The sequence below is a fragment of the Anser cygnoides genome, chromosome 4 (assembly GCF_040182565.1).
Source record: "Anser cygnoides isolate HZ-2024a breed goose chromosome 4, Taihu_goose_T2T_genome, whole genome shotgun sequence".
In the NCBI taxonomy this organism is placed as follows: Eukaryota; Metazoa; Chordata; class Aves; order Anseriformes; family Anatidae; genus Anser; species Anser cygnoides.
In genome coordinates, this window is record NC_089876.1 from 52,628,999 (window position 1) to 52,654,894 (window position 25,896).

The 25,896-nt window shown below is 34.5% G+C and overlaps 1 protein-coding gene across 5 annotated transcripts in view; it reads right to left on the bottom strand.

The window, feature by feature from the left end:
- The window catches only part of SPOCK3 (SPARC (osteonectin), cwcv and kazal like domains proteoglycan 3), a 200,017-nt gene that overhangs the window by 113,052 nt on the left and 61,069 nt on the right, over positions 1-25,896 (bottom strand). For 3 of the 5 annotated variants that reach the window (XM_066996139.1, XM_066996137.1, XM_066996138.1), the window contains exon 3: positions 15,823-15,868. The exons of the other annotated variants lie outside the window; for them this stretch is intronic. In XM_066996139.1, coding sequence (XP_066852240.1) covers positions 15,823-15,868 — 46 coding nt within the window. The remainder of the gene's footprint in view (positions 1-15,822; positions 15,869-25,896) is intronic. 5 annotated transcript variants of the gene reach the window in all.

The window sequence follows — 25,896 nt, forward strand, 5'->3', positions numbered from 1 at the left end:
GAGGACCACTCAGTCACAAACTGCACCTTATAAATTAAAGATAGCAACAGGTATACATTGCTGAGAACCTAATATTAGAAATCAGTTCTGCAGAGGCAGAAGACTGTCCTGACATCTTTGTCTGGCTTCAGAGAAATGAATGATAAGAAACTTCAGACACCACATATAACAATTAGACATTGAGGAATATTAGGCATTAACTTCGCAGAGGCAGGCCTTTGTAGCTAAGAGTTGACTGGAGAGTCTGATGGAGAGAACTATTTTGGGCATCTCCAAAGTGAACCACTTCCTGGGCTAGACTGGGCACTCTCCTACCAAAGGCTGTCATATACCAAAAGGAATGGAAGGCAGGGGATATATTCCAGGGCCCATCCAAACCTTACGGTAACAATTTGACCTTCGAGTATTTACTGACTCTGTGTTTATGATGCCCTGGATGGAAATCTTGAGCAATTCCAAGTGCACATTTTGCACAATCACACATTTTTAGTATTTAACGTGCTTTATAAAAATGAAAAAAAAAAATACAAATTACATTATTAATTTGCACAGCTGTGAAAGGACTAAAATAAATTGGATGTTTATAAAAGCACAGACATTTCTTTCTGTAAAAACAAGCATGAAACAAAATAATTACAAAAACTGTTTTATGTCATATCTGGAGTAGGCAAAGCACACACATGGATATTTTTCATGCAAAGTGAATGACAAACCACAAGAAAAACAGTTACTAAAACAATGGTCTTAAGTTTTTCATGCTGAGTAAGAACTGGACTACCATTACACTGCAGGGACATACCTAAGACCTGTCTCCACACGGAGTCATCCTAAATATCTTAAACTACGATGAAAATACATAAATTTATTCCAGGGATTCTAGGGAAAGTATCATTGATGTAATGTAAGCTTATAACTCAGTCAAGTTAACTCAGAAAATATATGGCATTAAGTCTTTAATTCTTCTCTGCATCTTTTAGTATTTGCTGACAAAATGTGCCTGCATTACCCCACCTCACTCCGAGTATGCAGTCTTGCACTGGCAACAAAACACGTTGCTTTCAACTTCTGCTAAAATAGGCAGCTATAAAGCAGTACAATGTTCACACTGGAAACATCATAGGTGCCAAAATCCCACTGTGGAGCAATTTTTGCATCCCTCAGTTATTTTCTTCAGCATGAAACAGACATCAATCTGAGTCACTTTTACTAAATTATCATCATAATCATGAAGACCAGACACCCTTTTTTCATAACTGAAATGAAAACTTAGATCATACAGCATATTTATACTGTCACTAAAAATAGGTGATGGCTCCTCTACGATGAAGAGCCTCTAGAACATAGCAATATGTTTGTTTATGGCTTACCAGAAATCATTTCTTTATTTGTGGCTATAATGTATCAGCTGACATCCTAGAAGATCAGATACAACCAGCTTCTAAAGATATAGGTCTGATCTTAGCTTTCTTAACTTGGTAATATTCAGCTTTATTTAGCTCCTAATACTCAGGAAAAAAAAATAGGTTATTTGCCTATATGCATATTTAACATTTGTCCTTATATTTGCCTAAATTAATACCAAATGCAGTGGTAATTAAATTTCAGTAAGTAGAAAAATTTCATTGCCACAAAAACAATTACAAAGGTATAAAATGCTTGTAACGTATAATTTTTCTCCAAGAACTTATATTGTTAATTAAAAATAATCTGTGCTATGCTGAAAAGCTATGGAACAGAATTAGGTTCACTTGGTGACTTTTATAGATGGATATGGATTTGTTATCCTCACATCCTAAGGAAGTAATTAATATTCAGAAAAAATGATTCAACAATTACTAATGGATCTATTTATTTATCATTCAGATTTGGAAGAGCAATGCAGGAAAGCTTCTCTCCATCTCTTCTCTAAGTTAATTTCCAGCTAGTGCTCCCAGAAATTGACATTATCCAGATCATGTTTATTGGGAATATAATAGGAAATCAAGATTAGCAAGACATAATATAGGAATCCTCTTGATAAGAGCTCCGTTGTAGAAACCACGATAAATTACTAGAATCTTACAATTAGACATATTCCCAATTTTCCATAAACAGCAAAAAGGGGAAAAAGAAAAAAAAAAAAAAAAGAAGGTTAAAGGGCAAAGTTTTCAGACCTAAGGTCTATTCCCCTCCTCTGAAGTTCAAGATTTGTTTCAGACAGGCAGAAAAAGAACTAGATGGACTTTCTGGTTTACTAAATTCACCAAAACCTACGTTATGTTTTGAGCAACCAATGAGTGGTTCGATTCCTTTAGTTTAAGAGGCAAGGGACAAAAATATAAATTAGCTAAGTGTTTTAAATAAAATATTAATAGTCATATGCCTAAGCTACAACCCTAGGCAGACAGACATCTAGAACAGATTGATTCATATTACCTGCTTTCATAAGTTACTTATTTCCTGAAGAAACCTAAAGATGATCAGTACGTTTGGTTTTCCACTTTGAAATATGATGATTCCTCAACTCCTAAGCAGAATTTCTCACTCAGAATTGTGTTGGGTCTAGAGAGGTGAGGAAGATCCTGGCACCACAATTTCCAGAAACAGCAGGGGGGAAAGCATGATAGAGCATATAAACACTCAGCTGATATTGTCAACTAAAACAGAATAGAGATATTTAATTGCAGTAACAGTGGTCCTTTTTTTGCCCTAATTGTATGGTGATCTGCATCCAGAATTTGCAGACATACATACATACAGGCTCTCCCCAGACACAGATGGTTTGAATCCATACTGCTTTTCATTCCAAGAGTTTCCAGTCTTGCTATGCAACATACCTGAGAGTAAACATTTTTTATCTTTACATGAAAATGAACCATTGTGCAGCTAACAATCTCATATACATGAATAATGAGAGAATAAACAAGAAACAGCCTACCTCCGTAACCTGATGGGGATGTTCTGAGAAGAAGAATCTTGAATTTTTGCTTCTTCTCCCAGGGACTGCATTTGCCATTTAAGATTCACTAGATAACATGAAAAGGAGAATGGGTAGCTACAGCTGAACCTTCACAAAAGGAATCTTCCCATGAATCTACAACTCCAGTAAGAAGAGTAGAGAGAAAGTGTTTCTGTTGGTGGCCAAGCAAGTAATTAGGAGTTTAGATTCAAACCCCTGAAGGCTACAGGCAGTCTAGAAGTTTGGTTTTCAACTTGTGAGCAAATGTTTCAACAAGTATGTGTCTGTGTGCATGGAGGTTGCATCCACCCAAGAAGTGCCTGCTTTTAAGATTTTTTTCAGGAAGTCTCCATCCTGATGAACCAGGGACAATTGTGTAAAACCTTTTATCATGCTTATTCTCAGATGCTTTGTTGTTCCTAGCATTTTATTCTAATAAGTTCTGATACATTAGTACTGCGTGTGTAGTTGCCTTGCAATACCTGGAGTTAAGCTAGATGAAGTTCTGATAAGCAAAGAAAACATCGAATGGTGAGTTAGAACCATTTGACATTAAATAAGTACTGGCATATTTTCTTTTTGCTCACCCGTTTTGCTGCAGTAAAGTTTCAAAGAACAAGTATCTAAAAATACATTTATTCCGACTCATAATATTGTATCTGGCAGTCTCTTGTCTTCGTCTGGAAGAAGCTCGCTAAAGTTTAATCTTTTTTTTTTTTTTCACAATTTCAAAATACTTTCCTCATACTTTCTGGACACTCCTCAAAACAGTTGTCTTGATTGGGCCACACTTTTTTTTTTTTTTGGTCATTCAAGCAGAAGCATAAACCTTATTTATAGATCCTAGTCCACAACCCCATGCTAACTCACAGGGGCATGGATATGAGTGAGGAGGGAAACTGTGTAGGGCACTTTCTGCCAACAGTTCTTTTTCTATTGCAGAAGCCTTGCACAAACTTCAGAAACTTTGCTCATAGCAACCTCAACATGAAATAAAGGGCAAGCAAGTTTTTTAAGAGGGTATATCCCAAGATAAACAGCTATGACAGATAATTTATATCATAAAAATGTGTCTGTTAATGAATGTGCATAAAATAGCTAATAGTAATTGTATTCTTCCCCCTCTTTTCCTTATAAAACTGTTTCAATAATTGGACTTGAAGAATATTGTACTGCTGATTGCCAAACGGCTTGTAAACCATTAAGGACCCAAAGCAACTCCTCATCATCCCATCATACATACTCCACTCAAAATACCAAACTAATTGCAAAGCAATAAGCCAATAAGAAGAAAACATTGGAGTTGTGGTTCTGAAAATTGCTTTCGCTATAACAAATTACTGGACAAAAATGTTGATACATTAAGTCTCATGTCAAAATTTTGCACTGCCACATTATTTTCAAAGGTACCATCATTAAAAATGCAATCCCTTGGGAAAATCTTTGCCCAAGTTCCACATTTCTGTCCTACATGCTTCATCCCAAATTCAAACTGTGTGCTTAGCAACAACCACTGGTGCCCTCCAACAGCTTTTGATATTGTGGTAGCATTTGTATAACTTCTAAATTATAAGAAATTCTCCTCCTCACACATATTTGTGTTTCAATAACATTACCATAATATGTGTTCTCACTGGTAGGTATTCCTTAAACACTTACAATAGAATATTCTACCCACAGCTCAAAAGTTGATATAAATGAGAAAGTCCACGAAGCAAAAGTCAAATGCTGCCCTTAGTTACACCTACACAAATTCAGAAAAGATCCTATTAATTTAAATTGCCAAAGAACAGAGTTACTTTGGACTCAGACTGATGTAATTGACAGCAGGCTAAATAAATATTCTGCTAAATTATCCAAAACAGGTATGACTAATGGAAATGCATGTGCATACTTGGCTGGCATCATTTAAGATTTCAGCAGTTTTAGTGAAGCACTTTTATTTTTAAATCGCAATGACCATTTCCTTGATTTGGCAGAAAGAAGTAACTGCAGATAAAGTAAAGTAGTAAAGACTACATGAAAGTTCACAATAGTAATGTAGCACTACCAAGTAGTTAAGCATTGTACTAGTTTTCCTAAGAATATTAAATCATGATTTAGAGACATTCTGTCTGCATCATAACTGACTTGTCGGTTCAATCAGGAGAAAGAAATGTCTGTATTCCTCTAAGAGTGGAAAAGAAACGTCTTGAAAATTCTCCCAACTATTATCTTTAAACGGCAAAATGCTTATTCTTTCAAAGCAACGTGAAATAAAATGTATCTTGATTATTTCACTCTCTTGTACAACTGGTCAATTTCTGTATTTATTTCCATCATTTTTATGCTAAAAAATGTTAAAACTTAAATCAGAATGTTTTGACTGTAATCCACTTAATTTTTAATTTAGTTTAATTTTTAATGTTTTTTTTTTAAACAGCTAAAACAGAATCTAGTATATTATTCACATAAAGTATCCAATACATCAGTAATACATATATATGTGTATTTTAGAGAAGCTTAGCATAACAAAAATAATCAGGAAGAGTACTTGTTATAAAATTCAATGATGATCTAGACATAAAATATGTTCTCTAACAAGCCACAAAAATTGAAATCACATCCTGCAGCGCAATATACAGAAGATAATTTTTTTTTCTTTTTGAGTCAGTGAAGCTTTTGCACAAATCCTGGCTCAGCCAGACCATTTATGGAAAGTCCTTTGAGCTTTAAATTACTGAAGTTAAAGGAAAATTCCAACAGGTTCAGCTTTCAGTATTTAAATACTGAAATTCAGTATTTAAATACTGTAGTAAATACTACAGTAAGCAGTAAATACTGCTTTCAGTATTTAAAAATATTTCACTCCTAACAAGCTAATAACCACAAACATACCAAACCTGCAAGAGTTCCAGATAGAATTAAGCTGCCATTTGGAGGGGGGGTGGGGATTATGAATGTAAAAAACAAAATGGACCTACTCCACTAGAAATTCACTTTGTAATGTTTCTTTGCAGGGTTTCTCTTGGATCACTAGACTCATGTTTGCATGAAGTATTTCTGGTCTCCAGAGTAAGTGATCCCTGTAGTTTGGAAATAGAGACACAAGTACAGGTGTTCTGCAGTTACTAGCTTGCAGTAAAGAAATCTGTAACTTAGTTATGAGTATGCATCCATGTCCTGACTCATAACTATCAATACATGACATAGCACAGAAGATGAAGAAGCTGTGTGTTCCCTGTACATGGATAGGATGGAGTGGACAGTAGCTGGCAAGAACAATTCAAGCTGGGTGGCCTCAGGGAGGCACAGCATGCAGTGCTTCAGGCAGAACGTCCCACAGCCAAAGCTGGCATTTCTCTCCAAAATGCACCTTGACTCAATATAGCAATTTGAAAGTTGAGACTCATTTCTGTATTAGCAGACAAGTACAGAAAAGTGTCTAATGAATACCAGTGATAACTTTACTAATGACCTGGGTTTATTACCATGACAAATACGTTTGGTAGTAATATTACTCATCTTTTATCTGACATACTGATAAATTTTGCAGTTTCAGCTAAGTCCTATTTTGAAATTTTTACAGTTGTGTTTATCTATCTTGCAACATATGTTCAATACACGAAGCAGTCTGCTTGTTTCCATCCATGAACACAATTTTTTTTAAAATGTCAGTTTAAAACTCATGACTTGGAGTTGACTGACTTGGAGAAAGTCTCAGTAATTTACAACAAGACCTAGCTGAATAAAATTATTTGTTCACAGATACACAGTTAAATAAATGTATGGACGTACATGCTCCTTTCCCTTTTCATTGTTGTTTAAAATACTTAATGTATTCTTCTAAAAAAAAAGTAAAAAAAAAAATGAGGTAGATCATAAAAACTGGGGAGGTTCCTGACAACTGGAAGCTAGCCAATGTCATACCTACCTACAAAAGGGCATATGAGAAGACCCACGAAGCTACAGACCTATTAGTTTAACCTCAGTCCCTGGAAAGGTTCTGGAGAAGACTGTCCTGGGGGATACTGAAAGGCATTTAAATGCCAAAGCTCTTATCAGACATAGTTAATGTGGGCTCATCAAGGGAAAGTAGAAAGTCCTGCCTTAGCAATTCAATCTTTGTCTTTGACAAGGTCACCAAGTTAGTGGATGAAGGGAAGGCAGTGGAGATAACCTTTCTGGATTTCAGTAAGAGATTTGATACTGTCCTTCACGGCATTGTTCTGGACAAATTGTCCAACTGGGAGATGAATAGGTTTGTGCTACGCTGGGTGATGATATGGCTCAACAGTAGAGCTCAAAGGGTTGCACTGAATGGGGTTACGTCTGGCTGGCAGACAGTCACTGGTGGTGTTCCCCAGGGCTCAATTCTAGCGCCAATTCTGTTCATCATTGTTATCAATGATCTGGATGCAGGAATGGAATGCACCCTCGGCAAGTTTGCTGGTGATAATGGTGATTCCCTGGAGGGATGAGAGGCCTTGCAGAGGGATCTAGATATCTTGGAGAATTGGATGACTAGCAACAACATGAAGTTCAACAAAGGAAAATGTCAGGTCCTGCACCTGGGATGGAGTAATGCCAGACAATGGTAAAGACTGGGAGACAGAAGAGAGCAGCTCTGCAGAAAGGGATCCAGGGGTGCTAGCCAACAGCAGACTCAACATGTGAGCCAGCAGTGCACCCTGGCTGCCAAGAGGGCAAACCACAGTTTGGGATTCATTAAAAACAGCACAGCCAGTCAGTCAAAAGAGGAGATTCTCCTGCTACATTTAGTTCTGGTCTCTACAATATAAAAAGGATGTTAAGGTACTTGAAAGCATCCAGAGGAGGGCAGCAAAGCTGGGGAAAGGGCTGAAGGATACATCCTGTGAGGACAGGCTGAGGACACTTGGGTTTTCTAGTTTGGTGAAAAGAAGGCTCAGAGGCGACCTCACTGCTCTCTAAAATTTCTTGATGAGCGGAAGGGGAGATGGAGGTGTCAGTCTCTTTTCCCTGGTAACTGAAAACAGGACACACAGGAAGGGCACAAAACTGCACCAGGGGAAGTTTAGACTGGAGATAAAAAAAAATAAAAATTCTTCACTGTGAGAGTGGTCTTACACTGGAACATGCTTCCTAGAGCGGTGGTTGATGCCCCACGCCTGTCAGTGTTGAAGAGGCATTTGGAAAATGCCCTCAATAACATGCTTTAACTTTTGAATAGCCCTGAAGTTGTCAGGTAGTTGGACCAGATGATTTTTGTAGGTCCCTTCCAACTCAGCTACTTGATAATTTCTGGATCTGTCCATTAGTCCATCCCGCTGATTCTCAAATCAAATCCACTCAAAGTCCACTTAATAAAATTGTATTTATTTACTGCTTCCCTTGCAGAGTTTTAGAAGAGAAGTCAAGCTGGGTTCTCACAGTTGCATGGATGATAAATAATAGCATGATTCCAATTAGTTCCCAAGATCTTCAGGAGCAATCCTGAAATCTTACACTTCTTTAACAACCTTGTCCAGCAAAACGCAAGAAAAATGCAGGGGTTACTAAAAGGACTTTTTCATGCCAGTGTCTTAGAGTACGTAACTTACTTTGTCTTTGGATCTATGTTATTTACCACATTGTAAATTGAAAGTCAGTAAAGAGTTATGGATATTTCAACCAAAGACAAACAACACTGCAGAAACGCACAAGAAGCAAGAATAGAACTTAAGTAAGAAAACATTTTTTTAATGAGGTGGCTAAATACAAATGAGTAAAAAAGGCAAATTTTAACATTTAAAATGTGCTTTAAGAAGTATAATGCTTCTACTTACATTCAAGAAAAACATATATAGCCATTTTCTTTTCTTTTTTCAAACATCATTTACTAGGCTTTCTTTTTCCCTCACCAGTGAGCAATAATTTCAGATTTCATATTCTTGATAACTCTGTTAGCCATTTTACATGCTTTCCTATTAAATCCCTGTTGCAAACATAAATTCACTAGACCATTAAGTGAGCCTGTGAAAAATAAGCAGTCCTAATACATACCAAAACATTTTCAGGCACAGTCCTCAGGAAACGATGGCACCTGTGACTTCAAGACTCTTAGCTGGACATCACAGCCCAGTGACAGGAGTAGAAGGACTTTAAGGATGAGTCTTTCTAGGAGGGTTTTTGAAGTTTTTGAAGGACTAAACGTTTATCAGGTTTGTGAAATGTGAGAAAACAATTCCAGATACCCTTTACTTAGCATACTGTCAGTTTAAGAAGGTCTCTGCTTCTACTCAGTCACTGCAGCCCCCTGTCACATTTCCACTTTGCTGACTTAACTATTCTGTGGATCTGAATGGCTACCTGAATCTACGATCTAGCTGGATTATAATAAAAAAAAAAATCACTTTTTAACTTATGATTATTCAAGATTTGATGGCACTACAGACCTTGCATCAGAACATAAGATGGGCTGTCAAGGGAGCAGTAATAAAGAGTTAAACTGGCATTGCTACTGAAGGCAAGATCATCTCATGAGTAGGGTTCAACCTTACTAAAAATCCTTCATATAGCCTTTCTTAAAACAGATGTAAGAATTTAGAATCCATTCAGTGATTCTTTGGAAATAAATACTGAAATAATTTGAGATCCACAACTAGAAAAACATTATCCACTGAACCTGAGTTAAGAGCTCAGACTGTGAACCATATAGGAGAAGCTGCTTTGGCAGTGTTATCACAGTAGAGAAATTCATAAAGGAGAACTAAAGAACTACTGAAGCACAGCATTACATAACGAAGAAAAAACACCATTAAAAGTGTTCTCCACACATCTGCATAAGATCTTTTCAGTCAAAGGCTGGCTGAAAGTAATAAAAAGCAGCAAGAATTTATAACAGAATTCTGTTCATTTTCCAGATGAAAGGAATTCCCAGACATACCTAATACCTGAAACTGGAAGTCTCCAGATTAAAGTGGAAAGTCTCACCAGATTAAAATGTTAGCTCAAATAAAGGAATAGTGTCTTTTTAGGAGGACATTATGAATTTCAAAAAACAAAACTGAGAAGCTGTTAAAAATATTTCATGCTTATTTACTATTAAGGCTAGAGAATACTTAAAGTGCTATGACATTTTAATTGCGAAGAACTGCAATTTCTCTTGAAAGAGATTAATATATACCTCTAGTTTTAAAACATCGATAGCTTTGCTGCATGCACTGAAGTTCCAGTTTTTGTAGCAAAGTAGCAAAGTTTAAATCTAAATCTGTGATTGTTTTCAGTCTTCAACTAATGGATCTTCATTAAACTCCTTTATGATTTACCAGGGCTTACAAATGAGTGAAATCAAATGATTTTATTGAACATGATTCTAAACGTTTTCGGTTCATCATACAGAAACGTACAGAGATGTGAATGCATGTATTCACATATCCTTGGTTACCCAAATTGTTACAGAACTAGGTAGATGAAACATAAATAGCTAAAAGGCGAAGACAGAACTAAAATTTGTTTGAAATTGTTTAAAAATCTTACTGCTTTAAAATGGTATCTACAATATTTCTCCTGTAAACAGATATTTAATATAACCTGATATAAGCCAAAAAAAACCTCAGTGGAATGGTCTACAAGAAATGTTATAAATATATCTACAAACCAACTACACCTTCAGGGTGTTCATCCTCCATGGAAATGTCATTTCATATTTTTCCATTACATGAAAATTCTCCACTGTTCCTCCAAGGTATTTCTGTTGAGCAAAGGAAAACATCCTCCGCACTAAAAAAAAATTACACCAGTGTCTTTGTGTATGCAACTTTATTCAATAGCTACACCCTCCAAGCTCTACTTCTATCTGCCATCTAAAAATAAAATGTACTAAAAGTACCTTGTATATTTTTATCTGATATAAAGGCGGTATATGAAGAAAATGTGCTAATATTTTTTGCTTTTTTATTATTTTGATAAAACATACATTAAAGCTACTAAAATGAACTTTGAATAGCCCAAAAAAACACAAATCATGATAATTGTTTGTTTCTAAAACCACTGAAATGACAAAACCCACCTTTTAGCAGCAACTAAATATAAAAGAATTTCAGATTTATTCCACAAATAATACCTGTTCCATATTATTGTCTATATCAACTTCTATATTGATATAAGTAAAAATGTATATAAATATATATGATACACAGTAAAAACTTTCATTTAAATACATCTGTCTACCTGTATATGTCTATAATCAAAAGAAAGTTCAGTGGGATCAAGTACTCTTTGGACAAATCATGTTTTAAGGAATATCACTGGTGGATTGAAATGGAGGTAATAATGTATTTTTCCATCTTCTACAGTAACTTAGATTTTGCAGCAGAACTGAATAATCAGCACTATACATTTTCAAAGCAAGGGCTAACTTCCTGGAATGCTTGGATACTTCCATATAATCACTCCTATTAATACCCATAGAACTACAGAGATCTGTCTTCTGGAGCAATTTTGACATCTTAGTCATATTAACATAAGAATACATTTCAAAACATACCACACTATAGAAGAGTGAATTCAGACATTATTAAGTCACTCATTTATTACCATTTACAGAACTGTATTAATTCCTTGAACCACACCCTTAAAAATACAGTAACATACTAGCATTGAGATTTGGGTTCAAATTAAGGATGTATTTGGGGGGGGAGTTATATAGGAAATCTATGAAAATCTTAGAAAAGGTTTAGAAATCTTAGGAAAATAATAACTACGTACAGATCACAAAGATACACATATATGGAAAGCATTGGTTTCTTAAAAATACTACCTGTAAATTAACAAGGGCATTGGCTAAATATAATTTGTAAAGAGTCCAAGTATATTGTTGATTTTAGTACAAAAATGGGCATACAACATAATACATGAATAAATATAATGAGAACCCATAGATATGACTACTGATGATATTGACAAGGAAGTACATGAGTACCAACTACCCACACCACAGACTAAAAGACAAGGGCAGGGAATAGAGATCAAGTGTCTTCTTAAAAGACAGCTAACAATTTGAAAACCCAGATACAGAGCTAAATATTATACCACCACCCATATTATATATAGGCAGCCTGAGGTTTACGCAGTTTAATGGTCTTCATATTTGGCCATGTATAGATTTTAAAATTTCCAAACATTTATATTTTAATTGTGTAAAGTTGCTATAACTTAAACCAACAAAGAAGTATTTCTGTAAAAGCACAAATAATTCCTATAATCTACTGTTTTCATAGAAAAACAAAACAAAACAAACAAAAAACACAACTGAGCAGAACTGGCATTCAGAACTTTAATTTCAAAAAGATTTCTTGCTTATTCCGTACTTTCACAGATTTATAGGTAAGTTTCTGTAAAGCCAAATACTGATACAACAAATATAATGGAAAGATGGAAAGAAACAAAAAACAGAGAAGTTTAGAAAATTATGTATTTCTATCCTCAAACAACTTGGCTGCCCAGTGCATATTGACAGACTACCTGCATCTCCATCAGTACTATTTGCTGCACAGTAACAGAAGATCAAGGGGGAAGCCCTCGTAAAGATTCTCTACACAGAGAGCTTGCCTTGCAGTCAGAATGTAAATCTAAGACTTAAGCTTACATTTGTAGTCTACCAACACTCACTTCCTCCTATCTCATTAAATAATACTAGGATAAAATTGTGCCGAGATTGCCACTGTTCTCTCTCTTTTATTGGCAAACACAGGGAATCCTAAGAGACCTGATTTCTTTAGAGAGCCATGAACAATATAGTCATTCCTCATTGCATTCAGTCCTAAGGAACTAACTCCTAAGGCTGCCTTACTTTATACATATGAATTGTTCCTCCCACAAAATACCACACAATCACTTTTTCCATCTGAAGACACTGAAGTAAAAACAAGTACATAGTACTTGTACAGTTTTATTTTAATATTTTGCTGTTTCAAGAAGTCATTTCCCATTATAACCAAAAGTACTTCTCCCAAATGTACTCAGTAATGTTCTTTACTTACTTTCAAAACAAAAACAAAATAACAGCATGCATACCTCTTCTTAACAAAGAGTATCTGCATGACAATCAGAGTTTAGAAAACATTTAACTTCTTCAGAAACTGTAAATCTTTCGACATGCAGCTCAATTCAGTATCATTACTAAATTCAGACTAGGTGTTTCCAGCTGAGGTTAATTCACTGACAGACTGTAGTGGAACTATTACATTGTTAAAACTGAACAACAGTATACTGGCAGGTAAACACCTGATGATCTTTATATGACACGTTGACAAATTAAGACAAAATTGTTTATATATCAAACAAAATTTTGGTGTCCCTTTAATTTTTAAAAAATTACCCCAGTTAGCATTACTTGTTCTTCAGTTGCAATTAACACAGTAAATTGTGGATAAAAACTACTCAGCAGAGGCAATTCACTCTTCAGTGTTAATTTTCAGTTAACAAACATATGAAAATAGAAATGTGAACTCTGTAGGCATTCTTTTAAAATATTCACTACCCAATACACAATGCATTTTTGGTAACAAGGTATGAAAAATAACCCTAACATGTTTTCTTCGATGGCTTGTTTGTAAATTCAGAGAAGTATTCCACAAGCATTAGCATCAGGATCCCCAAAGAGCTCAGAGTAACATAACGATCTTGAGTATTTAAAAATGTAGATCTGGTAGAAAAATCCTATTATAAAATATCTTCTGCAAAACCAAAAAACAGTTTAAAAAAAAAAAAGCAGAACACTTCAATTATGTGATAACAAAATGAATCATGAGCAAAACCCCCAGTACATTCAACACAATGTCTTCGGATGAAAGATTTTGCCACCAGTAAGTCATTAATCAAATTATAACCTATTCCTATTTTCATACCAAACACATACTTGCACACCATGCCCTTCTATCAAAAGTCAAAGAAGAAAAGGCATAAACTAAAGGTATCTTGTACTGAAGTGATAAGACTGCTTCTGAGATGAGGGTCCTTCAATGAAAAGAGGTCCTTCACTAAGAGAAAGAAACTTTTTTCATTGAGAAGTCAGAGGACCAAAGTCAAGTACTCTTTCCTAATGTATTAATATAGAATAAGAAGAGAGGTATGGTCTGTGAAACTGGCAGGTTCAAAAACATTTGGCCTGCCGTGGATATAAACTAACATTTACAAATTGCCACCAAAAAGGAACAAAATCACCACAGTTCGCAGAGCAGTGATAATGTAAACCTGTCTTTCTTCCCTTGCTCTCTTTCCTCTCCCCCAACACACTAGCAAAACAAGCCTGGTGCATACAGTAATCCTGAATTAAAGCAACAAAGGCACAGAACATGGTGGAAAGTCCATCTCTAAGAGGTGTGGTTGCAACTTACCAGACAGGTGAAAGAACCAATTTGAAATCTACTAGCAAATAATTTATTTTCACTTTATCAGTATTTATTAAAAATAAAACTTTCCACAATGGTATGCCAACCTTCAAGCTTCTCTAGAACAATTCTAACAGCTCCACGGTGGAATCTTCAGTAAAAGATTCAGAACAATATTTAACCACAACAAAAGAGTACACAGTCAAACAGTATATATTCTGGGTTTTATTTTCCTACATCATACTGGCATTAGCTAAGACAATCTCTACAGAAGAATACTGCCATTCCAATTAAAACCTGACAAGCAAAGTCTCAGTCTAGTAATGACGTTTTCCCATTATTCACACACAAGTTCAGTTTCCTTTCATAGATTATTCTGTGCAAACTGAACTTTGAGCCTCAACTCCTTACTCCAGTAGTTAGTTGCTGGGCAATGTAACAATCATTTGTACTAGAATTTGATTAAACATGGATGAAATAGTTACAGAACCACAGAATACTACTGTGCAGTTTCTTTGCAGTATCTGCTATTATATATCACAATTACTCTCCATACTCTGTGTCATCTTCTCATGTTACAAAGCCTTCCAAATTTTTCAGTTGTTTACATTTTCTTCTTGGTCTCTTAGTTTTAACTCGTTATAAAATACAGTTCTTCATAAATCTCCCCTAAAAGTATCCATCACAGCAAAAATTGTTTAAATTATGTAAACATTATTTTTGCAACATACTTTTATCTCAGTCTCTTGTGTACAAGCCCCTACACTGTTTCTTCACTGTGTCTATTTTTGCCATTGATACTACCAGAAAAGAAGACCAAGTCTCTGACATGGCTCCTTGCAGCAATTCAGAAATCATGATTCTCATTAGTTTCACACCATTAGTCGCATACTTTGAAACAACATGCAGGAATTAGATTACTTTGACAGTAAATATTAACTTCTAATGCCTGAGGAGGTGATATTTAATGTCAAAATTGCCTGCATTTGCTCATATCTCTAAGGTTCAAGTTCTGCTGTAGCACTGTCCACATTCTGTATTTTGCCTCAAGAAAGGGCACATGAACATGATAGAGACTTCTAAAGTTTTCCTAGAACCTCTTTTATGAGACAGAGATTTTCACCATTTTAATGTGTTTTTTTGGTGGTTTTTTTTAACTGATAAAGACAAATATCAGATTGTACGTCTGCTTTTCTTTAAAAAAGAAAATGCCATTTGTCTTATTGAAAATGGCATTTAACTTTAAGTATATATGTCAAACAAAACAAAGCCTTCCAAACCCCATGAACTTGCTTAGATAAGGGAAACTTTCAGCTACTTTGAATGTTTCTACTGCCCCCTGTCTGTCTCTAATCACTAAAAGTTTGCAAAAATCAGAGAGATAAAATAATGATTAGTCTGTAAATGAATTTCTGGTCCTCTTTACATCAATCATCTGAAGAGCGAGAAGAGAACACAAATTCAGAGAGTTCTGTGATTACCCTAAAACAGGAGCACATTTACAAATATTGAAATCTTAAACCACACAAATAACTAGGAGCAGAATCTTACCTTGATCAAATGGTTTACCCGGACTCCATGTACGAAAATAATCATCCTGGAGAGGGAGAAACAACCTACATTTAGTAAAACGTATGAAATCAATGTATTCATGCAAAATTGACAGGATCATGAAAGACAGAAGATGTATACCAACCTCTACTTCCTAGAAAAGGCAAGCAGTAAAAAAAAAAAAAAAAGAGAAAGATTACAGTCATCATAATGGGACAAATTACACATAGAGAATGAAACTGTAATTCAGAGGCTATTTGCACACATCAAGTAAAAATGTTACTCAATATTACTAGCATTTAAAAATAAAAATGGTATTTCTCAGAGTACTTATGGAAGCAATGTTTCTAATGCTGATTTTAAAACAGTACAGTAGTTTTCTTGTACTTTAAATTCTAAAATATTGAAAAATTTTATTTTTTCCCTTAATAATTTTTCAAACCCAAAGCTACAAAGTCACAATCAATAAAATAAAATTTTAAAGAACGGCAAATGAATTTTAGGAAATTCTTATGCAGTTTCCAATTGTATCAGTAAAATTTGCCATTAAAAAAATTATTTAGCTCAATTTTCTACAAATAATCTTCCTAAAAATAAAATATCCTCCTAATTACATCATCAGCTGCGTTAGGCTACAAGAAGGAAAGACTTGAATTAAATAAACTACTTTCAATGTTTTTAAAAAAATGGTAATAAATGACAAATTCATAGCTAAGATGTAAATAAATTAATTTCAAATTAATAATTAACCTCAGATAATAGGTGGAACAGAAAGATGACTAAAGAGAATAAAAGCATCTCTTAAATTAAGTAATAATTCTCTAGAACAAAACATTGAAGAAATTGTACTCATCATTTTAATTTATGAATAAATTTGGTTCAGTAACTGGGTGTTTTATCATATCCAGCAGTTCTAACTCACTCGCTAAAATATCACCAAGAAGAGCACAGGAAAACCTCAATTTATAAAATAATTGAACTATTGGAAAAATTTGAGCCTCGTACAGTTGTCAAAGCCACATAATCACAACTAAAAGAATAATCAAACATCAAGCAGGTATTTACAGGTACAAAATGCTCTTTGGGTTTTAACAGTTCAATAGTTTTACCTCAAAAGGGGGGAAAAAAGTGGTTGCATCCTAAGCTGCCTTTCACTGATGATGTTTTATCAGTAAAAGGTGTTTTTATGGGAATTCCTTCTTTGAAAGAGAAAGAAAGAAATAAGAATCTGGAATTACAGGATAGAATCACAGTTATGTACCACACTTATGCTTTCCTTTATTCTGATGCTGATTAACAATATTTGCCTTTTTAATTACTATTTTTGAAAGTAAATAAATCCAGATGGCACATCAAATGAGTTTAAAATGATGCAAGACATGAGTAGAAATGACAATTATGGCAGTGTTTTCCAATTATATTCCTCCTAATAGTAAATATGGAGATGTTACTCCTACAGTGGTGGTCTGAATAGGTTTGAGATGGATTTAATACCATGCTGCTCCATGAATCACATACCCTATTTCTAAAACTTCCAGTTGCTGAAAAAGCATGATATGTAAATACCTTAACAGGCTAACGTTTATTTTTTTATTTCTTTAATTTAAAAATATGTATTATGTGATGTTACATTTTACAAACAGGCATCACACACTTTATCCACATTACATAGGGTAACAGAGTGTAAACAGAAAATCCTCTATTTTCTGTTAGTTTTCTTTTGTGTTGAAAAATTTATGACCAAAGCAGCTGGTCATAAATTTTGCTTTTATCTTTAGTTTTGTGTAACTTATTGTTCTCAAAATGACCATATACAGTATCCTCTTTAAGTTCTACCAACTGCTCATTTCTGAAATATATCGAGATTTTCTATGAATAGAAGGTTTTCTTAATTTTTATGCTACATGCAATTCAGCTGAATTTGGGGATAATAGAGAGTAAAGAAATGAAAAATATTAAAATAATTATTATAATAACGAATATTATAATAAGAATAAAGAAATAGAGATAAATAAGCAATAATAATAAATAAAAAAGCCCCGATGGAAGTGATATTAGAACAGTAAAATACACAATTTACATCATTTATTCTTTTTGTTTTCTCCAGACTGAAGACTGCTATTAGAAGATTTATTCAAAAAGCGCTAATTGTCTTCAAATTTTTAGTAAAGCAGTAATGTTCACCCAGAATGAACTTATTCAGAGATATTGTTTGTCATTAAAATGCTGAAAAATTAGAATAACTAACTAAATAATAAATCTATGAGAAAAGAGGTTTCATTCGGGCCAACTTGTCTAAGAGCCCTTCTAGGCGAAGCATCCTGCATTATGCCTAGGGAAGAATGCAGAGTTTGGACTTGTATACATTATTACATTTTCCCAAGTTGGCTTCAAACCATTTGCAGCTAAATTACTTCCTAAACAAGATGTGTTTCCTGTGTATTTAATAGTTCTCTCTGCTATTCCATGAGCTTGTCCAATTTCACCTTGAGACTAAACAAGCTTTCAGAATTTAGAGCAGCCCATAGCAAGGTGTTCAACAACTTAAATGCACATTGCATGAAAACTCTCTTTGTCATTTTGTTTCAAACCTGGAATACACTCAGATCATTTTAGTAACCCTCATTTTATATTGGAAAAGACAAAAAAATCAATTCTTGTTCACCTTCTCTATACCTGCATGCAACTTCATAGATCCCAAATATATCTCACGGAGATTTCTAGAACTTAAAGTCCTAGCTAACTGATTTCCATTTACAAAGGTACTCTACGTGTTTCTTGTTATGCTTCTCTGAATCTTTTCTGAGTCTTTTTGTTTATTTTATTGACGTGTTCCCTGCTACAGAATCTTCATCAACAACATAATACAGAGTATGAAGAGCAATAAAGAAAATTTGACAAATCCAATTCATAATGAATATCCAGCCACTTTTTAATTTACAAGTGAATGAAGCATGTCACTTAAGCACTTTGCTCTGTAACCAATAGAGAGAAATCAAGCCATTAAAAAATTACATTTGATTTTTATTTTTATTTTTTTTAATATATTGAATTAAACATCATCCCAAACCTATTTCAATACACTAGAAAAATATCATATACCTATACCGATCTTCCCAAGCAGCTACATTTTCAAATCACCTGTTATTTAAAGAAAATCCATTACTGGATATTTTAAACAAAAATTTTATGTGCCTCTATAAACTAGATAAAATAGTTAATTAAGTCTCCATCTGAAGTAAGGAAATTGGTTCAATAGATCACAGTTTGACACCTTTGGAAATAATCCTAAAGCTATTTGATGTATCAGCTGTACAAAAAAAAAATGTCTTCCTGTTATATTCAGACCTTTCCTAAACTTCAGTAAATATGATGTTGATTATTGAAACATTCAATATCCTCTTCAGGGTATCATCAAGAGGATAACAAATTTATAAAGCCTCATTTTTCATTATTTTAATATAAGATTAAAAAAAGAATGAACAAATACACAGTTGACAGTGAAGACTGAGTTGTGTTACAGCATCTCTAGCCAAAGTAACCTTGGATCTACCAATGCAAAAGGTAATGTCTCAGTAAAGAGACTGTGACTTACGGTTTTCTTCAGGGGCCTTCTTGCCTTTGTCCTGGGCATGTTAAAGGGCAAGTCATGAAGGTATATGGAATAAAGTCATTAATTTGTCACAGTAACCATACTCCTTTTTCAACACTACCTGTGTAAAGGTAACCAGGGATTTTAAATAGAAAATTCATCCTTACTGATCTTTTTGGAAACTATGTGAAATTCGAGTAATTTTTGGAAATCTCTGTCTACAGCACATACATAGCACTTCTAAGAGCCATATATGATGAATTTCAATTGAGCTAATATCTATGTCTAAAAATTATGCACGTTTAAGCATTATGCTTACTCAGGGTCATAATGATACAGCATTTCTAAGAATTAAAGTTCATGCTATAATTGCGTATGTTCTTTGAGGCTAATATACGTGTTTATTTTTTTCCTGAAAATGGCCCACCTTAAGAAAAAAGATATATATATATATATTCTGAAAATCTGACAGACTTAAGAATTCAGAATGACCAAAAGCATCATACCAGAACATTTTAATCAGAAGAAGGAAAAAAAAAAAAAAAACCACTGATAGAATACTAAAATACTTTTGTTGGTTCTTTTTGGACTTTTCTGTTCTTCTTTCTTATTCTTAAAAAGTAGTTGATATATTATTTTTAAGAAATACATATTTCACTGTAGGAAAATAAAAAACTCACTGGAAAAAATTATATCTAACAATATAGTTAAGTGGTAAAATTTTCAGCTTTCAATTGAGATAAAAACAAATTTTCTTTCTTGTGTAGAATATTAGTTACATCACTTTATTGTTCTTTCCTCTGCAACATTTTCTTCAGGTGCTGCCACATATAGCTGACCACTCAAACTATTATCTAACAGAAATCCATACTGCTAAAGAATATTATGATACATGTTATCTATGATAAACCTGATTCAGAAAACAGCAGGTATCCTAAAGCAAGCAAGGCATTTTCTTAGCAAATATTTTCAGACTGAGATACACATGCAAAAATTGATATAGAAAACCAAGCCTTTCTTCATGTTCACATTCCTATTTCTAGTACTGTCTATGCATGAAAGTCTGTATGTTAAAATCAAAGCTCATTTATCTCAGAGAATCCACTTAAATTGAAGCCAATTTTCTGAATTTGTAACTGTATTTTTTCAAGTGTAACTTTGTTTCTACAGTGCAGTTTCTACACTTGGGATATTACTATGTGATTTTAAAACCAGCATTTCAAGGAGAAGTCTAACAGTCTCAGTGTGATGGTGTTGCTTCATATACAATGCCTTTTCAAGAAACAAAACTTTTAACAGTTACCAGAACTTTATTCAAGGTCAAACTAAATTCCACCCATACAAAATTTCACTCAAACTTTATACAAGTTATTGTAATGGAAAAAAATACATTTTACTGCCACCCTCCCTATTCCTTAGGAGTTTGTTTTTGAAATCATATTTTGATGATTTCAGAAACTGAAGTGTCTCAGGCTGCAAATGCTAATGTAACTTAGAACCTGCAATATTAGATTCAATTGGACAGATCATTTTTTCCTTGCTGTCACTAGCTATGAGACTATTTTGCTGTTTTTAATTTCATGGAATTCTTAATGGGTTCTCTATTCCATTTCTTATATCTGCATCTCAAGTACATACATCCCTTTGTCATCCGATCTCAAAGCTTTCTTTTTTTTTTTTAAACCAGTCCTAGGCTAGGTAATTGTTACTCTAATTCAAAATTCCAGTTCAGCAAGCCAGATGAATAGCACCAAGTCCACCACTACAGGTCTTTGCTTGCCTCAAACTCAGCTCTGCAGCAGACTTGATCTCACCAAGTACTTCCTCCTTCATGTCTTCTCACCTCTCCAACAGCAGAGTTTATGAACATGTGTTTATATTCTTGAGTGTTCCCTTATAGCAAGCTAAGCAAGCATGCCTCTTTTCAGCCTCCTAGCAACAGAGAAAATGTCCCAAAGAAGCATCTGTTCTTTGTTTCAAGATCTAGTGCAGGAATTTGTATTTGCTCACATCACTGAAAACACTGCAGTAGGGTGGGCATGAGTGATGTTTCTGTGCTATGAAATTCTGTAACCTGAAATTTGAGTCAGTCTGAAATCCTCATCCAGGAGGCAGACAAGCTCTTTATCAGCATGTGGATACCTGTCTATCAGATGCTGCTTTTCATCTCTGCTGTCCTGCATAGCCATCCAATCTATCATAGCCAATGTGAGCGCTCTGTTGTATGGCTGTGGAGTTAATGTTTAGCCAGCTAACTGGCAACGCACTCAAGGGAACATGACCAACATCTACCATGCTCTGTACGCTGTATTTATTATCCCACATCTTATCTGTATCAGCACATCTGAGAGGGCAAGAAGCCTAACACACACAGCAGACCATGTGCTCCTAAGCACCACTTATTTGTCTTTGTTGTTGTTGTTTTAAATTGTCCCAGATGTATTCAATGGGTTGCACAACCTTTGGGACAATACATGCATACGTTATGTGATGTCATACAGCTAAGGACCTGCAGCAGAACTAGCTCCAGGGACTGTTTATTTAGTAAGTTTTTAGCACTGTACTTTCTTCTCAACAGGATCCATCTCTCCTCACCAGTTGAAACGCCTGTTATGTGTCCCATGAAGCCACCTTTGAGGATTCCTTTCCAACTCTCCAAAGGAGAACAGAGCAGGAACCCTGCTTCAGTGAATAAAGGTTTAAAGAGAAAAAAAAAAAAAAAAAAGGAAAAAAACAAACAACAGATCTATTGCCTAGACTTAAGAAATAAAACCACAGTCTTTAAGATTTTTACAGGTTAGTATAGAAAGCTGACCATTGCCAGATTTGACTCCTTTTCCTCAGCTTAAGTCTACTGTTAGAAATACAGTTAGTTTAGCTAAAACCACTACAGGCAGTTCAGTGCACAAAATATCTCAGACACAGATAAAAGTAGTGGCAATTCACATCCAATATTCCTTGGAATCAGGTAATCTTAAAGATCAGTCCCATAAGTCAAAAGGTCAGCATGAAAAAACAACCTCCAGAATAATGAACAACCACAGAGGTAATACCAACATTGCTCCTCTGGTACTGCAGGAGCTGAACACCAGTAGGTGAGACTGGGTCTTGCTACAAAACTCCTATTTGTTTGGCATCTTGCCTCGAGTGGAGCACTGGAGTGACAAGTGAAAGGATGTTAGTTTGTTGTTCAGTGCCAGCCTCCGGGGAGGATGCTGTCAGCTTCCTTTGCTGCTCCAGACTTGAGGGCCATGCCACCTCAAAGGCCTGTATTCATGAGGCTGGCACAGCACAATCAGAATCCAAAGCTGCTTCTAGCAACTCTGGCACCAAATTCCCCATGTTCAATGTGCACCTCGCTCCTTTTTCTTTGCTTCACACTTCTAGCACTGTTGATGAGGCTGGGCTAAGAGCCACAACTTTTCAGCCCTCTCTGTTTCACAGATCTCATTCAGTAAGATTTCTGTGGAGGATGTCTATTTGATACTAGCGGCATTACTAACAGCAGGTTTCAACAGAACAGCATTGAAATCATTTGCCAGGAAATACCAAGTGCTCATTAAAGCTTATATTCACAAATACTGAAAGAATACTGATTTTTTCTTTTGAATTTGAATGAATTAATATTAAAGCATGAACCCTCTAGATCCCCATAAAAATTTCAATGCATTATTTCTTTAAAAGAGCACCTTCTATAGATCACTTAAATAAAATAATAAGAACTATCTTTCTACTACAAATAAATACGGAAGTTTTTGGCCATGCTTCTCCTGTTATGTTGTCAAGATTCAACTTGTAAGGAGGGCCTTACATTGGATTAGCTGTACTACAAGAGTAGAAGCCCAGAGTTGAGCAAAAAGTTGGAAACAGATGATATGCATGGTAGCAGGCCACCCATGGGACTTTGATGTGCCCATTCAGGAAGTCTTCCTCAGGTGCCTGTTCACTAATGCACAAACCTTTGGTAACAAGGGCAGAACTTATTTTCTGACCTCTGCATACAATTGCACAGTCTGGAGAAGAGAAGTCCAGCCAACAGTGACATAACAATAAATAACAGACTACAGAGAGATCACATCCCATATATGAGGCTAGAGAGAATTCAACCAACTGTGCTGAAAGTGATGGCCAGTATGATTGTGAGGCTATCATTTCTATCTGTGAAAAATGGTAAGCCATACCAGGAAGATCTTTGGGAAATGGAAAAAAGCTAGCATCTTAATCTTAAAAAAAAAAAGAAAAAAAAAAAGTAAGGAGGCAGATCCAGGTAACTACAAGCCAAACAGCCTCACCAGAGTCCCTGTACAGATCAATGAAGAGTCCTCTTCGAGTCCATTTCCAGGCACATGAAACACAAGAATAAATACTCAGTGTAGATCTACCAAGATTTACAGCACTTGACCAACCAGACTATGTTCTACAGTGAAATAACAGTTATGTCCAAATGAGGAAAATGGTCAATGTAGCACACCTTAACTTGAACCTTGTATCTGTGAACACAATCTGCACTTCAGAATCCGTAATTAAACCAGTGATAGAAGATTCAATATTTTTTGTGAATATCAATACTGGAAGGTTATTTTTATATATATTTATTATAGTCGAGCTTATATAACTTGTATTAGAAGAAAACCATTTCTACTGTGAACTGGGTAGATCCACAGACAGTAAATTCAGGAAAAAAAAAGGATATTATTAAAATATATTACAAATTTATATGAACATATATAAATTTGTTCCAAAATTCAATCATTCTACAACTGCACCCTGGTAGGTGTTATTTTTGTTAGAGCTTAAAGCTATTCATAATGTGGACAAACTATTATTTGATTCAAGATGGGGACTCTTTCTCAAGAGTTATCACCTTAATTTATCGATAAAACGTAACCAACAATGCCTTTTTATGTCCTCTTGTTCTTAGTGGTCCTCTCGCAATTATGTTACTTACAGATGTGGTCAATAATACAGAAGCTTAAAAATATCATATGAACCAGCAAGCCTCATGAATATATAATACTGAGTTACATAAAAAACAAAAATTGTAGAAAAAGCAGTCATTACAATTGGCTATGAAAAAAAAGTATGAACACTTAACGCACATTGTCTGTTACTAAATTCTGAGGAATTTACAAATCTAACAGCAAAGTGTACAAAATACTTCATATACCTGGATGAATGACCTGAGTATGTTACTAAATTTTTTCCTTTGGTCAGCCTTTCATAGAAATAGAGGTAGATGTCCAAATTTTCCTTACCACTGGCCACAGCACAGACATAACAACAAAGTATTATACTGAAAATATTATTAGTTCATGTAAAATTATGAGATACTTTAAATGCAGAATACTAATAATACTTAGAATTGTTCAAAATTTCACCATAAGACTGAGCAAAGATATTAGGGATGACCTTTTATACTGTCAGCATACATGGCATTTCTCAACATACGCAGTTATTTAGCTACAAAATCTGTAACTGGAAAAAAACATCCTGTCGACTTCCTCAGGACATGCTGGGAAAGACTTAAACCAATTGACTCTATTTTCTGTGACTCCCTTCTACATCCAATTTCATATCTTTCTAAAAGCTGAGTTTGTGCCAAATTGGTGGAGAAACATAAGGCAGTATCAGATAACACAAGACATAACAGGACAGGAAATGTACTTTACTTTCCTCGACTCACAAATGTAATTATGTACACCTGTTTACATAGGAAATACATTGAGAGAGAATTTATTATTATTATTTATTATTATTATTATTTACTATATTAAACATAAACATTTAACTATACAACAGTCATGCATACATACTTTGCTCAAGTTAGATCTAATAGCTCTACTGGTACTTACTTTTTCAAAACAGGCTATTAACCATTTTCTCATCCCATGTCTATTCACAGATCAGTATTATTAATATTTTTACCTCTAATTTTTTTTGCTGTTTCTATAAATAGTCCATAACTGTATCTGCATGTACACTAGGCTCTAATACATAAAAATTTGAGTATTTTAGAAGTGATATCTCAATTTCCAGTAAAACTACCACAATGACAACAGACTACTAATTTTACAACAGTGCAAGAATGATTATAAGACAAGCTGTGTTCTAAAGCTTTAACTAAAACTTTAGTTTGTGTTTCCCATTTAGATAAAATAAGAATGCTGAACTGGAACGTTTTTAAAATTGAAGTGCTTTAGCTACAAAATCAAGCATGCATTCCCATCTCTTTAAAAATATTAATACAAATTTAAAAGCTCCTTCAAAACTGTTTCATCAGTATCTGTTCATGAGGAAGAACATGTATTCTTTGATGAAACCTAATCTGTTTCCTGTTAGGTTCATTTATTGGTAGAATTATCTGAAATAAAGCATTCTCAACGACAAGAAGCTGTGTTCTTTGGTCTCATTCTGTAAATGAAAAAAAAAAAGCGCAGAGTTCTGCAATAGAAATAATATATTTTTTCAAGAAGTTATTTAAA